The 13,891-nt window shown below is 35.2% G+C and overlaps 1 protein-coding gene across 4 annotated transcripts in view; it reads left to right on the top strand.

Moving 5' to 3' along the window:
- Nucleotides 1–13,891, top strand: part of ESCO1 (establishment of sister chromatid cohesion N-acetyltransferase 1) — a 71,170-nt gene that overhangs the window by 20,947 nt on the left and 36,332 nt on the right. For 3 of the 4 annotated variants that reach the window (XR_449213.3, XM_007127354.4, XM_055080779.1), the window contains 4 exons: nt 2,071–2,157; nt 6,048–6,150; nt 6,390–8,521; nt 12,447–12,564. Coding sequence is in view for 3 of the 4 variants with exons in the window: in XM_007127354.4 (XP_007127416.2) it covers nt 6,974–8,521; nt 12,447–12,564 (1,666 nt within the window). In the remaining variant the exon portion in view is untranslated. Of the gene's footprint in view, nt 1–1,604; nt 1,734–2,070; nt 2,158–6,047; nt 6,151–6,389; nt 8,522–12,446; nt 12,565–13,891 lie in introns of those variants that run through there. The other variant, XM_028479920.2, reaches the window with a different exon arrangement.

Below are 13,891 nucleotides of genomic sequence, written 5' to 3'. Positions count from 1 at the left end.
GGGAGAGGCCACAACAGCGAGAGGCCCGCATACCACCAAAAAAAAAAAAAAAAAAAAAAAAAAAAAAATATATATATATATATATATAGAGTGATGTTATCTAAATATTTTAATGATTAAAATTTGAGTATATTTTATTATAATGTACTGTTGGGAAATTGGATGTACTCTTAAATTGTCAGGTACTTTCTAACATATATCTTGTAAATGATCTTTCTATATAAATGTTAGTGTGGGTTTTCTGAAGTGATCATTTTATGTTTTTTTTTTGTTTTATTTATTTTTTATTTTTGGCTGTGTTGGGTCATTGTTGCTACGTGCAGGCTTTCTCTAGTTGCGGCGAGTGGGGGCTGCTCTTCGTTGCGGAGCACAGGCTCTAGGCACGCAGGCTTCAATAGTTGTGGCACGTGGACTCAGTAGTTGTGGCTCATTGGCTCTAGAGTGCAGGCTTAGTAGTTGCACAGGCTTAGTTGCTCCCCGGCATGTGGGAACTTCCTAGACCAGGGATAGAACCCGCGTCTCCTGCATTGGCAGGTGGATTCTTAACCACTGCGCCACCAGGTAAGTCCCATGTTAAGTTTGATTATTGTTTTTTGGCCCCAATATTGATTTTATTAGAATTCTATTAATAAGTTGGCTCCGGGTTGTGGAGGGATCTTGTCAGTTTGTTAACAGGTTAGAGAATGCATTTCAGTCCTTGATTGCAAGATTTTATTTAATAGAAAGGGATGTTATTAAGTTGTATAATGCTAGGTTGATAATGATTTAACACGTAGGGCAAACTAAAGTGAAGTGATCCTTAGCATACCTGAACAGGTGAGTGACAAGTTGTAGATTTGTGTATCAGTTAACCTTTTTATTATGGTAGGTCCCAACTGCCAAATGTTAAAATATTTAGAAATTGCGAGGAAAAGAAGTAAAGTAAGGTAATTCATCATTTTTAAAATTAAAATTCTTGACGCTAAAGTAATAAAGGAAATTAAATGAATTTTCTATTTTTTCAAGTTATTGTACCTCTGAGGCTTAATCTTGGGTAAATATGGAGCTTCCCAGAAAATTTAACTGCGATATGTATTAATCAGTTATTGCTGAATGAGAAACTGCCCTACAGCTCAGTGGTTTAAAACATTATTTGTTTATTTATTTATTTATTTACCTTTTTTTTTGAGGTACGCGGGCCTCTCACTGTTGTGGCCTCTCCCGTTGCGGAGCACAGGCTCCGGACGCACAGGCTCAGCGGCCATGGCTCACAGGCCCAGCCGCTCCGTGGCATGTGGGATCGCATGTGGGATCTTCCTGGACCGGGGCACGAACCTATGTCCCCTGCATCGGCAGGCGGACTCTGAACCACTGCGCCACCAGGGAAACCCCAAAACAGCAGTTATTTTTGCTTATATATCTGTAGAGCTGCTGTGGGTTAGGTGACTTAGGCTTAGCTGTGGGTGTGTGGGTGGGCTTTAATTCTCTCCCTGTGGGTTGGTCTTGGCACCTCATTTGGGGTTTGGCCCAGTCTTACTGTTTGTGTTTCTTCTGGGGCCTAGGCTGAAGGGGCAGCATCTACCTGCTGAAACTCTTCTCGTGGTGATGACAGAGGTAACAAGAGGGCAAGACCAACTGCACAAAGATATTTCAAACTTCTGTTTGCATACTTTCTGCTAACACCCCACTGGCCAAATCATCAGATGCAAGGCTATGGGGGCAGGAGAGTATGCTCTGTCCACCATGAGGCCAAAGTAAGACATATGGTCAAGCTAAGCATCTGATGGGAAGGAAAATAATATACTCCTTACATGGAGGTGGGGTTTGGGATAGAAGGTAGTGGTTATTTTTGAAGAAAAACCAAATAAATCTATTATATGGTATAAAAAATGAGATGATGACCATATTGAGTTGCATGATTTTTGTATGTCAAGTGAAAAATGGTCACTAGGTCATTGTTAGTCTAGCTTAGTCTAAGTTGTTTTAATACTTAATAGACAGTTAATAGGCAATATCGTTTTTGTATTCTCATGTTTTTTAATAGATTGTTTTACTTTAGCTGTAGAATTCTTTTTTTTTTTTTTCTTTAAGATTAACAACCAAACACACAGGAAGTTATTAGAAGCATCATCCATCAACCTGAAGAAAAAAGTTATATATGATTTTCATTTCAGGAAGGTAAGTGGCCTATACTATTACAATTCAGTGCCTTCAAAGATAATTGGTCAGTATGCCAAATATACTTAATATATTCAGAGAAATGTAACTTTTTTTGACAAGATTATATGTTTACATAATAAAATGGGGTAGTTAGTGAAAAGTAAGTTGTTTTTTTTTTTTTTTCACACTTCTCACATTTGGTCCCGTAGTTCTCTTTCCCAGAAGTCTTCACTATTACTAGTTTCTTGTGTATCCTTCCATACCTGTTGTGTGCATAAACACGCATATGTTTCTATATCTTCCCTTCCTCCCACTGTCTCCCTTTTATTCTTTTTACACAAAGGGAAATACACACTGTTATGCACCTTGCATTATTTGGCTTAACAGTGTTTCTCGGTTGTAGGTCCATATCAGTTAACTTACAGTTCTATTTTTTAGACAGATTTATTAAAGCATAATTTATGTTTAATAAACTGCACCCTTTTAAAGTGTACAATTTAGTGGATTTTGACAGATTTACACTGTCTTGGAACCACCATCATAATCAAGATAGAGATCATTTCCATTACCTCCAAAAGTCTCTCTCTCTCTCCACTCCTGACCCCAGGCAGTGACTCATCTGCTTTCTGTTACTGTAGATAAGTTTGCCTTTTCTAGAATTTCCAAAAAGTAGAATCACAGTTTGTATAGTCTTTGTGTCTAGCCTTTTTCATTCAGCATCATGATTGTGAAGTTCATTCATGTGGTTCCAGTAGTTTGTTCTCTTTGATTGCAGAGTGTTCTGTTATATTGACATACCACATTTTTGTTTATCCATTCACCCGACTTTTGGGTTGTTTTCAGATTTTGGTTATTGTACACAAAGCTGCTTTTAAGGTTTTTGAACAAGTTTTTATGTGGAATGAACAGGATTCCTTCCTAAAAATCTTTGTTTACCTCAGAGTCTCAAAGATTTTTGCCTTTTTTTTTCTTTTAGAGTTTTATAGTTTTACATTATGTCTGTGATCAGTCTCAACTTATTTTTGTGTGTCGTGTGAGGTAAGTGTTGATTTTTTTTTTTTTCTACTTGGGTATCCAGTAGTTCCAACACTGTTTTTTTCAGACTTTTCTTTCAACTGACCATAAATGTATGGGTCTGTTTCTGGATTTTCTTCCATTGATCTCTGTGTCCCTTTGTCTTGATTACTGTAGCTTTTTAGTAAGTCTTGAAATCGTATAGTGTATTTCGAATTTTTGTTTAAAGGGCTTTGACTATTGTATGTGGGTTTTTTTGTGGTGTTTTTTTTTTTTTTTTTTTTTTTGCCTTTTCACATAAGTTTTAAAATCAGCTTGTCAGTTTCTGTATAAGAAGCCTGTGGGGGCTTCCCTGGTGGCGCAGCGGTTGCGCGTCAGCCTGCCGATGCAGGGGAACTGGGTTTGTGCCCCGGTCTGGGAGGATCCCACATGCCGCGGAGCGGCTGGGCCCGTGAGCCGTGGCCGCTGAGCCTGCGCGTCCGGAGCCTGTCCTCCGCAACGGGAGAGGCCGCAGCAGAGGGAGGCCCGCATACCACAAAAAAAAAAAAAAAAAAAAAAAGAAGCCTGTGGGAATTTTGCCTGGAATTGAGCTGAATCTCATCTCTGCTTTGACATGATTGCATGATATAGTATGAGTGTATCATTAATTATAAAGCAGTTTATAATGATGGATGTTGTGGATTTTCAGTCTGTTGATCCAGTGTTCCAATGAATTTTGTATTTACTTGTGTCTGTGCACTTGTGCAAGTATATCTGTAATATAAAGTCTTGAAAATGAAATTGTTTGATGTCCTGCATAGACATTGAATCACCTGCAGTAATATGAGAATAACCTGTCACAAATCCTTGCTAAGACTGTGTTGTTAAAAACTTCTTGATCTTTTGCCAGTCTGATAGGTAAAAAATGGTATTTTGATTTGGTTCTAATTTGTTTTTCTGTTATTATTTTACCAGCCATGTGTGGTGTACTTCCAGTGAATATATTATGGTGATAAGCTTATGCTGTTTCTTGCCAGTATTTTTCCCCCAGTTTTATCCCTCAAACATGACTTCTGAATTTTGTGACAAGGCTTGAAAGCGTTTCCCACTCTGAAGACAAATACTAAAATTCTCCCAAATTTTAATCTGTTTTTTATGGGGGGAGTTGTTTTATTTTTATTATTATTATTATTTTTGGCCTCACCACGCAGTTCCCCAACTGGGGATTGAACCCGTGTGCTCGTTAGTGAAAGCCAAAGTCCTAATCACTGGACTACCAGGGAATTCCCACGACAAACTTATCAAAATCTTTTTTTATCCATTGTGCTAGATACTTTGACCCTTTTAATCTGGACACTCATGTCTTTTAATTATAGGAAAATTTCTTGAATTCTTGATTTTTTTCAGTGCTTTTTCTCTGTTTTCTAAAACCACAATTACTGAACTGTTCTCCATGGATGGTCCTCTTTCTTCTCTTTTGTCTCCTATTTGCCACCTTGCTGTTTTTGTTCTACTTTATCGGAGAGCTCCTTACCTTTATCTTCTATTGCGCCTATTGACTTTTTAATTTCTTTAATATTAGTTTTAATTTTCAAGAGTTCCTTTTTGTACTGTGAACGTTCTTATATATTTGTTTCATGAATGAATTAACTTATTTTTAGTTTTTGTCTGTGCATTGTTTTTTTCTTCCAAGCTACTTCCTCCCTGGTTTTTTAAGGTTCTCCTCTTGTACGTGGTGATTCTGGTTTTGCTCATGGTTACAAGTGAGACACTAAAAACTGAGTGGAAACTGTGTTTGGATGGTGGGTAGTCTCCTGCTGGTAGGGTGTGAGTGAGTGAGTGTGTGTATGTCTGTGATTAATGACTGTGGGCCCTATCAGTATATTTTAGGTCTTTTCTCTAGTTTTGTCAAATTCATTAGAAAATGATCTTTTAGTTTCCTTCCTAGAATGCATAGGCTAGGCTGCTGTCCTCTGGGAGTCTGTGAGTAGGCAAAGAGGGTTTGGGGTGGAAGGATTGGGTTTCAGTAATCAGTATGTGTACTGCTACTTACTCCCTCTGTTGTCAGTATGATACTTCCTCCCTCAGCTGTGACTGTTGAGCCCACAGACCAAAGACCTTTTGTTTTACTCCTTCCAAAAATTTATACCAGTCTTCAGGGGTAGTCTTCTGGGTGGTAGTAATTGGAATGGCTGTGTGTCAGTCTTTCCTCTTTTGTGAGTCCCATTTTCCTCCCCATATCCCATCTCCTGGTACTGCCAATTTCTGCTTCTTGAGGGATTCTGTGGTTTACGTAGAGCTGCTTCTCACTTGGCTTTCCTCAATTTCTAGTTTAGGATCAGGTTTTTTTGAGTCTGGAGGTTAGTTATTTGTCCTTCTTTGTAGCTTCTGTACGTTTAATTTTTATCATCTACACTTTTGTTCTTCATCCTTTGGGTTTATGGTTTTGTCTTGCTTCGTTTTAATCTGTTGCTTTTTTTTTTAGTGGGTATTACATGAGAGTAGAGGTATATGTGTGTTTAAATCTGCCTTCTTTACTGTGTGTCACTGTTTTTCTATGAATATAGTTATTTATGTGTTCTGTTTTTCCTCAAAATAGGATTTTACTAGCTTAACCATTATATGTCTATATTATGAATTGTTTTTTGTATTTTAAAACTTTTTTTAAAACATAAAATGGATTTCATCAATGAAATAGAAACGTTGTATTTCATTGGATGCATGTACCATAGTTTACTTCAGGTTAGAAATACTAAAATTAAGTGCTATGTGTAAACTGAGCTCTGAAGACTAATGGTAGGATAGGATAAAATTATGGAGTATAGATTAACATGTTGGTTAATAGATTTGATGAGATGTAAATGAATGATTACATCTTTGTACCTTTTAAACATTTTAAAATATTTTACTTTTAGGTGCTGTGTAATGTGTTGAAAGGAAATTATAAGGAATGATTTTGTCAAATTTTTATGAGTTATGGTGGCTGAAAGATCAATTCTTTCTTGTGGGAAAGGAAATGTAAGTAACCTCAAGGAATAGATTGACTTTCAACTATTGTGTGCTTACATAAGACAGGTTTTCCATTATTTATAAGACTGTACTTGGGATACTTTTTTCTGTTAGCCTTAAGTATACAGACTAAATAATTCAAAAAGAAGTTAGAGTTTATGTAAGTCATGGTTATTTCTGTATAGTATCAGCATTGCTAAATTTCTTGAATTGTACAAAATTTAATTTTTATTTTTTTATTTTTCCAGAAATGGCAGCACAAAAGGAAATCTATATTAATAGACTATTTTATTAAGCGGAAGTGGTTAGATAAGAACTTTAAACGAACAGGCTCAACAAACAAGGAAAGAAACGTGTTAACTGTAAGACATGTTTCCAATGAATCAAAGTCCAATAACTGTAGACTTCAGAAGAAAAAAGTTTTCAAAAACTTTGTCAAAACAGACAGGTCAGTGATAAATAACTCCTCCAGTAATAGGGCTAGGCCTGAAAACTGATATTAATTGAATAAAATTAACAAAATAGATCAAACTTGAATTAAAATTTTTTCATAAAAAGTTCTGAAAATATCAGATTAGATTTAAATTTTCCTCAAATTTCTATTGCCTCGTCCAGAGTAAACCAAATATCTTTCAACCTTCATGCCAGCTTTTCTCATGCCATAAGGATGACAGAAATCTTAGCAAACTAGTATTTTTGTTGAAAATGTATATCAGTATCAGTTGATTTTTAAGACCTGCTGCTCGGTAATAGTAATAGACATTCAACATTTACAACTACCAGGACACAAAAATCTCAAAAACTACTCAGAAAAGGAGGACCTTACTCAGGAATGATGTCCATTCAGGAGAAATCAAAAGAAAATTCCTCCAGTGTTATTAAAAAGAGTGAAGATAAGAATCTAGAAACACAAATTCAAGGTTCTCAAAAGAATCTAGTAAAAAAATCAGGTCCAAAGGAAGCTATAAAATCACTGGTTAAATCTTCCAATGAAAGTAAAGTCAATCAGCCTGAATTAGGAACATGCATGAGCACAAGGTCAGCATCCAGTGATAAAAAAGCTAGTAAACCTATTAATAAAAATATGGTGACTGTAAAGGGACATTCACAACAAGAATCTACAAAGCAGAAGAAATTATCTCAGAAAAAGTCAGTGCACAAAACCCCTAAATCAAATGAACAGCTTAATCGGAGATCACAAAGACTACAACAGTTAACTGAGGTTTCAACAAGGTCTCTGCGTAATAGAGACGTTCAGGGTCAAGTTCAAGCAGTTAAACAGAGTTTGCCACCAACAAAAAAAGAGCACTGTAGCAATACTCAGAGTAAATCTAATAAAGTTAAAACAAATCAGAAACATGTGAAAAGAAAAGTACTGGAAATAAAGTCTGATTCTAAAGAGGATGAAAATTCTGTAACTAATGAAGTAATAAATTCCCCAAAAGGAAAAAAACGCAAAGTAGAGCATCAGACAGCTTATACTTGTAGTTCTCAGTGCATAAAAGGATCTGAAAAGTGTCTTCAGAAGAGTACTAGAAAAGAGGAAACAAAATCTGTGCCTGTAACTTCTTCTGAGATAAAAAGATCAAAAATGGCTACTTCAGTGGTCTCTAAAAAGAATGAGATGAAGAAGTCAGTTCATACACAAGTGAATACTAGTGCAAAATCCCAAAAAAGTCCACAGCCATCAGTGCCTGAACAAAGTATAGATAATGAGCTGGAGCAAGCAGGAAAGAGCAAACGAGGGAGCATTCTCCAGCTCTGTGAAGAAATTGCTGGTGAAATTGAGTCAGATACTGTAGAAGTAAAAAAGGAATCTTCACAAATGGAAAATGTAAAGGAGGAGAAGCCTACAGAAATAAAATTGGAAGAGACTGATGCTGAAAGACAAATACTTCATCAGAAGGAAACAAGTCAGGATGTTCAGTGTAATCGTTTCTTCCCCAGTAGAAAAACAAAGCCTGTGAAATGTATTCTAAATGGAATAAACAACTCAACTAAAAAGAACTCCAACTGGACTAAAATTAAGCTCTCAAAATTTAACTCTGTGCAGCAGAATAAATTAGACTCTCAATTTTCGCCTAAATTGTGCTTATTACGACCCAGTTTTTCACTGCCTGCATTAGAAATGCATCATCCAGTGACTCAAAGTACATTTTTAGGGTCAAAACCACATGATGATAAATATAAAGCTTGCCAGCAGGAAGAAATGAAAGAAATTAATTCTGAAGAAGTTAAACTTAATGATATTACAGTTGACATTAATAAAACCCCAAAAAAGCCTCCTGAAAATTGCTGTTTGGGTAATCAGATAAAACCACCTCCTGATCAGCCTTTGGATAACCAGAAGAAAGATTCTTTTGAATCAACACCAGATAAGGTAATCTATTTTCATCATGTACATAGAGGTGTCTGAGTACTTTCTGATAAGATTTAAGTGTTTACAACATATTTTAACTTAAGAATTAAGTTGTAAAATGTTGAGGAATTCTATTTTATTAACCCAATCTTGTGAGTGATAGAACTTACTGATGCCTTTAGATGTCTCATATTTACATGAATGCTTGTCATTGTTTCCTTATTTTCATCCTTCATTTTTATTTTATGTGAAGCATAAACCTGTTGAAGTCTAGCTTTTCTTTTTCCTTTAACACACTGATTTGTTTCCTTTTTCTATTAATTGTAACCACAGAAACTATGTTTCATAGTGAGTGACTAAAATGTAGAACTTGAAGTTGGGCCCAATTCTGACCAAGTTATTAAAATTAATTTCAGCTGGCACAAATCAACTTCCCCCACCTGATAAAATTTAAAAATTAAACATTTCTAATAGTAGAGACGCCTTTTGGTTTGACTTGTGTGGCCATTTTAAACAATTGGCAAATACAGTGTCTGAAAGATGTAAATAATTCAGTCCTCAGGCTAAGAATAAAATTGTAGTGGCCAAGAATTTTTAAGATGGAAAAGTAAATTGAAAAACAGAATCTAAATAGCTGGAAGAAACTTGAATGATTATCTGAGAAGTAGTTTTGAAACCTTTAAAAGCAGCTGGGCCCATTTCTTTCCAAATTAAATCATAGGTAAAATACCAATATATAAAAGCAATAGGCAGAAATTTTATATGTGTCAAACTTTAGCGCTCTATAATACTGATTTTTAGAACTCTACCAATTTGTTTTAGTTATTTAATTTTATAATGAGAAAGCTGAGAGCAATAGAGGAATGTGGGTTAGGTCATATGTTTGGTTGTGCAAATAGATTTGAATTCAGGTGTTCTGATTCTCAGCCCATCATTCTTTCTACAGTGAGATACTCTGAATATTAGTAGATCATTTGAGAAAAAAATCGTGGGTAGAGAAAAAAGTCAAGTCACTTTAAAGTTTTAGGAGTGATTTAAAGTTCTCTTTTGAGGCATTTGGGTCTAGAATCAAATTTGAGTAAGGAGTCAGGGCTTGTGTCAGAAGCCCCGAAAATAGATTATTGTCTACTGTCGTGGACTAAAATTGAAAGTGAACTTAAAGGGAACAGATACAATGTGGTACTCTTAGATTTTATTTTCTGTGCAAATGTGAATGGAAGCATCAATTAGAAGACAATTATTCAAATAGTGATAGTAATTAAAGTAACTAGTGAGCGATAGAATGAGTAGTAAGTGTGGCCTCTTGCAGACACAGAGTGGCTTTCTCTTCAGGGTGTGCCTTTGTCAAAAATTGACAGCCTACACTCCAGGTGTAGTTGCAGAGTGTATCTTTTAACTCCTTGCTGCATAAATGCCTGTCAAAACTCAAAAGGCAGATAGTTTATGGGGACTATATTGAGAAATAAGAAATCCATTCCTTTGGACTAACTACTAGAATAGAGATGTTTAGTTAGACTACATTATTTTGATCTTCTATAATGCTGCTTTTACTGAGATGTGCTTTGGATTTATGTAATACCTCTATCTTGAGGAATGTTATGAGTAACGGTCCTGTGAAACTTGTGTTAAAATTTTTATTTACATACAAATTTACATGAGAAGTCTTGAGTTTCAAACGTTTAGAATACTACAGAGAGACCAATATTATACTTGTGTCTACGACCCAAATTTGACAAAAATTAACATTTTATTGACTTCACGTCTTTTAAAATAAGAAAAGTATGTTACAGATATAAAGACCATACTTCCCTCTACTTTCCATTCACCTCTCTCCCCAGAGTTAAATATGCTTCTAAAGTTGGTATGGATATTTTATGTTTTTATTTTTGATTTCACTGTGTATGTATATATATCTATTATAAAGAATACTTAGCACTGTTTGTATTTTAAACGTTTACATAAAAACTAACATAGTTTGTGTGTGTATATTCTATATATACATATTTTTTGCAACTTGATTTTGTGCAATCAGCACATTTGATATTTATTAATACATGGGTATTTTAATAGTTGTAAAGGAATATACCAGTTTATTTATGTTTCCCTCTGTTAAAGCACTTTTAGGTTGTTTCCAGCTTTTTTACTGATACCAGCAATGTGATTACTATCACAGAGTGAGTGGTCAGGAGATGTGGTGACCACATCATTTCAAGACATATTTGACTGTCTGCTGCATCCGAGACACTGTGCTAATAAGGCTACATAAGATGATGTTTCCTGCCTTTAAGGAATTTACATTGTACTAGTCACTTAGAAATTTCTCTTCTTCCCATAAACGCTAAGATGTTTTAGTTCAGCCATCATAGTAGCTTTTGTTAATGAACACTGCCTCTTTGTTAGACAGAGGAGAGCTTCATATAATTGTCACCACATTCTACAGCATGAGTTCTGTTATTATCCATATATTACAGGTGAGGAGAGTGAAGCTTAGAGATTTAAGTGAGGCTTAGAGATCCATGTAAGAGATGGAGTCAGGCTTTGAACTGAGATTGGCTGGCTTCAGAATCTAGCCGGATTTATATTTGGGGAAATAGGAGAATGTAAAACACAATCCTTAAATCATTTGAAAACTTTTTCTGTGGCTGCTTTTAATTTTGCTCTTTTTATTATATGGTGTCAGTCTCAGCAGTACTGAAAAATGATGATGGTTGGTAAGGCTGAGCATCTGATAGCCCTTCTCTGAATTTTTTAGGCTGAATTTAAATTATTTGGGTTTTATGAATTTTAAAGCTCAATTATTTTATGATTTGTTTTTTAAACTAGTAATTTACTAACTTCCTAATGGAGATTAGGTAGTAACATGTAATTGTTCTTACTGTTTTTAATTTTTCTGCTTTTTAATGACAAAAATAATGTTCATTTTTCAAAAATGTAATGTTCAAAAATAATGTTACATGTTCTTTGTAACAATCGCAATACAGATAGATACACACACATACATACACATAGAAAGTTAATTGTTCACCTCCTCATTTCCATTTCTTTGAGACAGCTAATGTTGATAGAGTTTGTAGTATTTTTCCTTCGGTAGTTATTGAGTATCTGCTTTGACAGAGTTCTGATTTAGGGGCTCTTGGGAATACAAAGATAAATATAATAATAATAGTCTTTGCTCTTAAGAGTTATAGGAGATTAATAAAAAACAAATAACTAATTCAAAATAGGAAATGATAAGGGCATGAAAGACAGAGATGAAGTAGATGGAAAATTTGGGGAAAGGGGATGGGAAAACTTGGAGGAGACTTCATGGGAGGGGTTAATATTTAAGTAATGACTTGAGTTTATACAGGGGATAAGGTGTTCTAGATTAGCACTAGCCAGTAGAAATATAATGTGAGCCACATAAATCGTTTAAAAATTTCTGGTAGCCACATTAAAAAAAATTGGTAAAATTAATAGATTTTATTTAACTTGTCATATAAAAATACTATTATTTCAATGTGTCATGAATTTTAAAAATTGAGGTGTTTTACTTTTTTTGTACTAACACCTCAAAATCTGGTGTGTGATTTACATTTGTAATAAATCAGTCATACTAACCACATTTTAAGTGCTTGGTAGTGAGATGTTACAGTGGCTATTAATGGACATTGAGGTTTAGGTAGATGAAACCCAGAAAAAGTATAGAGCCAGGCAAATATGGAATATATCTGTTGGAGAGGTAAATTTTTCGATCTAGTGTGAAGAGGAATAGTAGAAGTTGATGCTGAGAAGGGTGGCTTGTAGGGAGATCATAAAGAGACTTTTAAGGCATATCTGTGTGAATTACTCCATATATTAGCTTAAATTTTCTTAGTATAGTGCTAAAATTCACTGAAAGTATTGGGATAAGACCCAAAGGTTGATATAAAAGCAAATATTAACGTTTTGAATTATATGTGCTTAGAATTGCAGCCTATGTTTGGAATCTAAGCTTGAAAACAATCCAGTGGAAAATACCACTACTACTGTTTCAACTCTGCTCAGTCAAGCAAAAATTGATACAGGGGAGAGTAAATTTCCAGGTAATACTTTGAAAATATTGTTTGGATTTCACAGTGGTCAGACATATTTTTGTCAGCATAACAGTAGACTATATCCACTACCAAATAAGCCTGTTAAATCCTTCTTTTAACCATTATGTTTTTCTGATGTGTGATTATCACCATTCTTTGAAGGGGGAGAATTGATTCTGTTGATTGGCTTGTTTACAGTACTTAAGATGATTCTTTGATTCCCTACCAAAAATTCTTTTGTTTTTCAGTCTTTTGTTTGTGGACTTACTTTCTGGAGAAGTGTTACTTAATGAATTGCTTAAATTAGTGGTAGCAGTTTATTTCTCAAGTATAAATGATTGTGCTTTACCACTTCAGGTTCTTATCTTTAACCCTTAATTACTCAGTTTTCCATCTTAGTAATTCTATCTTTGAATTAAGAATTTAATCAGTTGCTGCAGTTTGTCCACTTATACCATAAAAAAACTTTATTTTTGTAACCTTATGAAAATTTTGGAGGGAATTCCCTGGCGGTCCAGTGGTTAGGACTCGGCATTTTCATTGCCGGGATCCGGGTTCAACCCCTGGCCCGGGAACTAAGATCCTGCAAGCTGTGTGGCGTGGCCAAAAAAAAAAAAAAAAAAATTGGGCAAGTATTATTTGAATTCTTGGATGGGGATTAGTTCACCTATATCAGATGAAGCACCATGAGAAACAGAAAAGAAATTCCTAATTTCTGTTGTTTCTCTCTGGTAAAGGAAAGGTACACTTGGAGCAAAATATTGAGTTCAGATAATTGCTTCCATTGCATGTCATTTAACCTTTTCTCTTAGTGGGGGAAGGGGAAGTATAATATGAACACAAGAAATGCATTTATTCATTAGAAAATAAATTGATTATTGCATTATTTGATTAGTAATGTGATTAAAACTCTAGAGACTACAGCGTTTTTTTTGTTTGGGTTTGGTTTTTTATAAATGTATTTATTTATATTTTATTTTTGACTGCGTTGAGTCTTCATTGCTGTGCGTGGACTTTCTCTAGTTGCAGTGAGCGGGGGCTGCTTTTCTTTGCGGTGCTTGGGCTTCTCATTGCAATGGCTTCTCTTGTTGCGGAGCACGAGCTCTAGGCTCACGGGCTTCAGTAGTTGCGGCTCGCGGGCTCTAGAATGCAGGCTTAGTAGTTGTGGCTCACGCACTTAGTTGCTCCGTGGCATGTGGGGTCTTCCTGGGCCAGAGATCGAACCCTTGTCCCCTGCATTGGCAGTCGGATTCTTAACCACAGTGCCACCAGGGAAGTCCTACAGGATTTTGTTTTTTGGTTTTTTGGTTTTTGTTTTGTTTTGTTTTGTTTTGTT

The sequence above is a fragment of the Physeter macrocephalus genome, chromosome 19 (genome assembly GCF_002837175.3).
Source record: "Physeter macrocephalus isolate SW-GA chromosome 19, ASM283717v5, whole genome shotgun sequence".
NCBI classification, from domain to species: Eukaryota; Metazoa; Chordata; class Mammalia; order Artiodactyla; family Physeteridae; genus Physeter; species Physeter macrocephalus.
The sequence above is the reverse complement of the archived record's forward strand: the minus strand, read 5'-3'. Positions and strand labels throughout refer to the sequence as shown.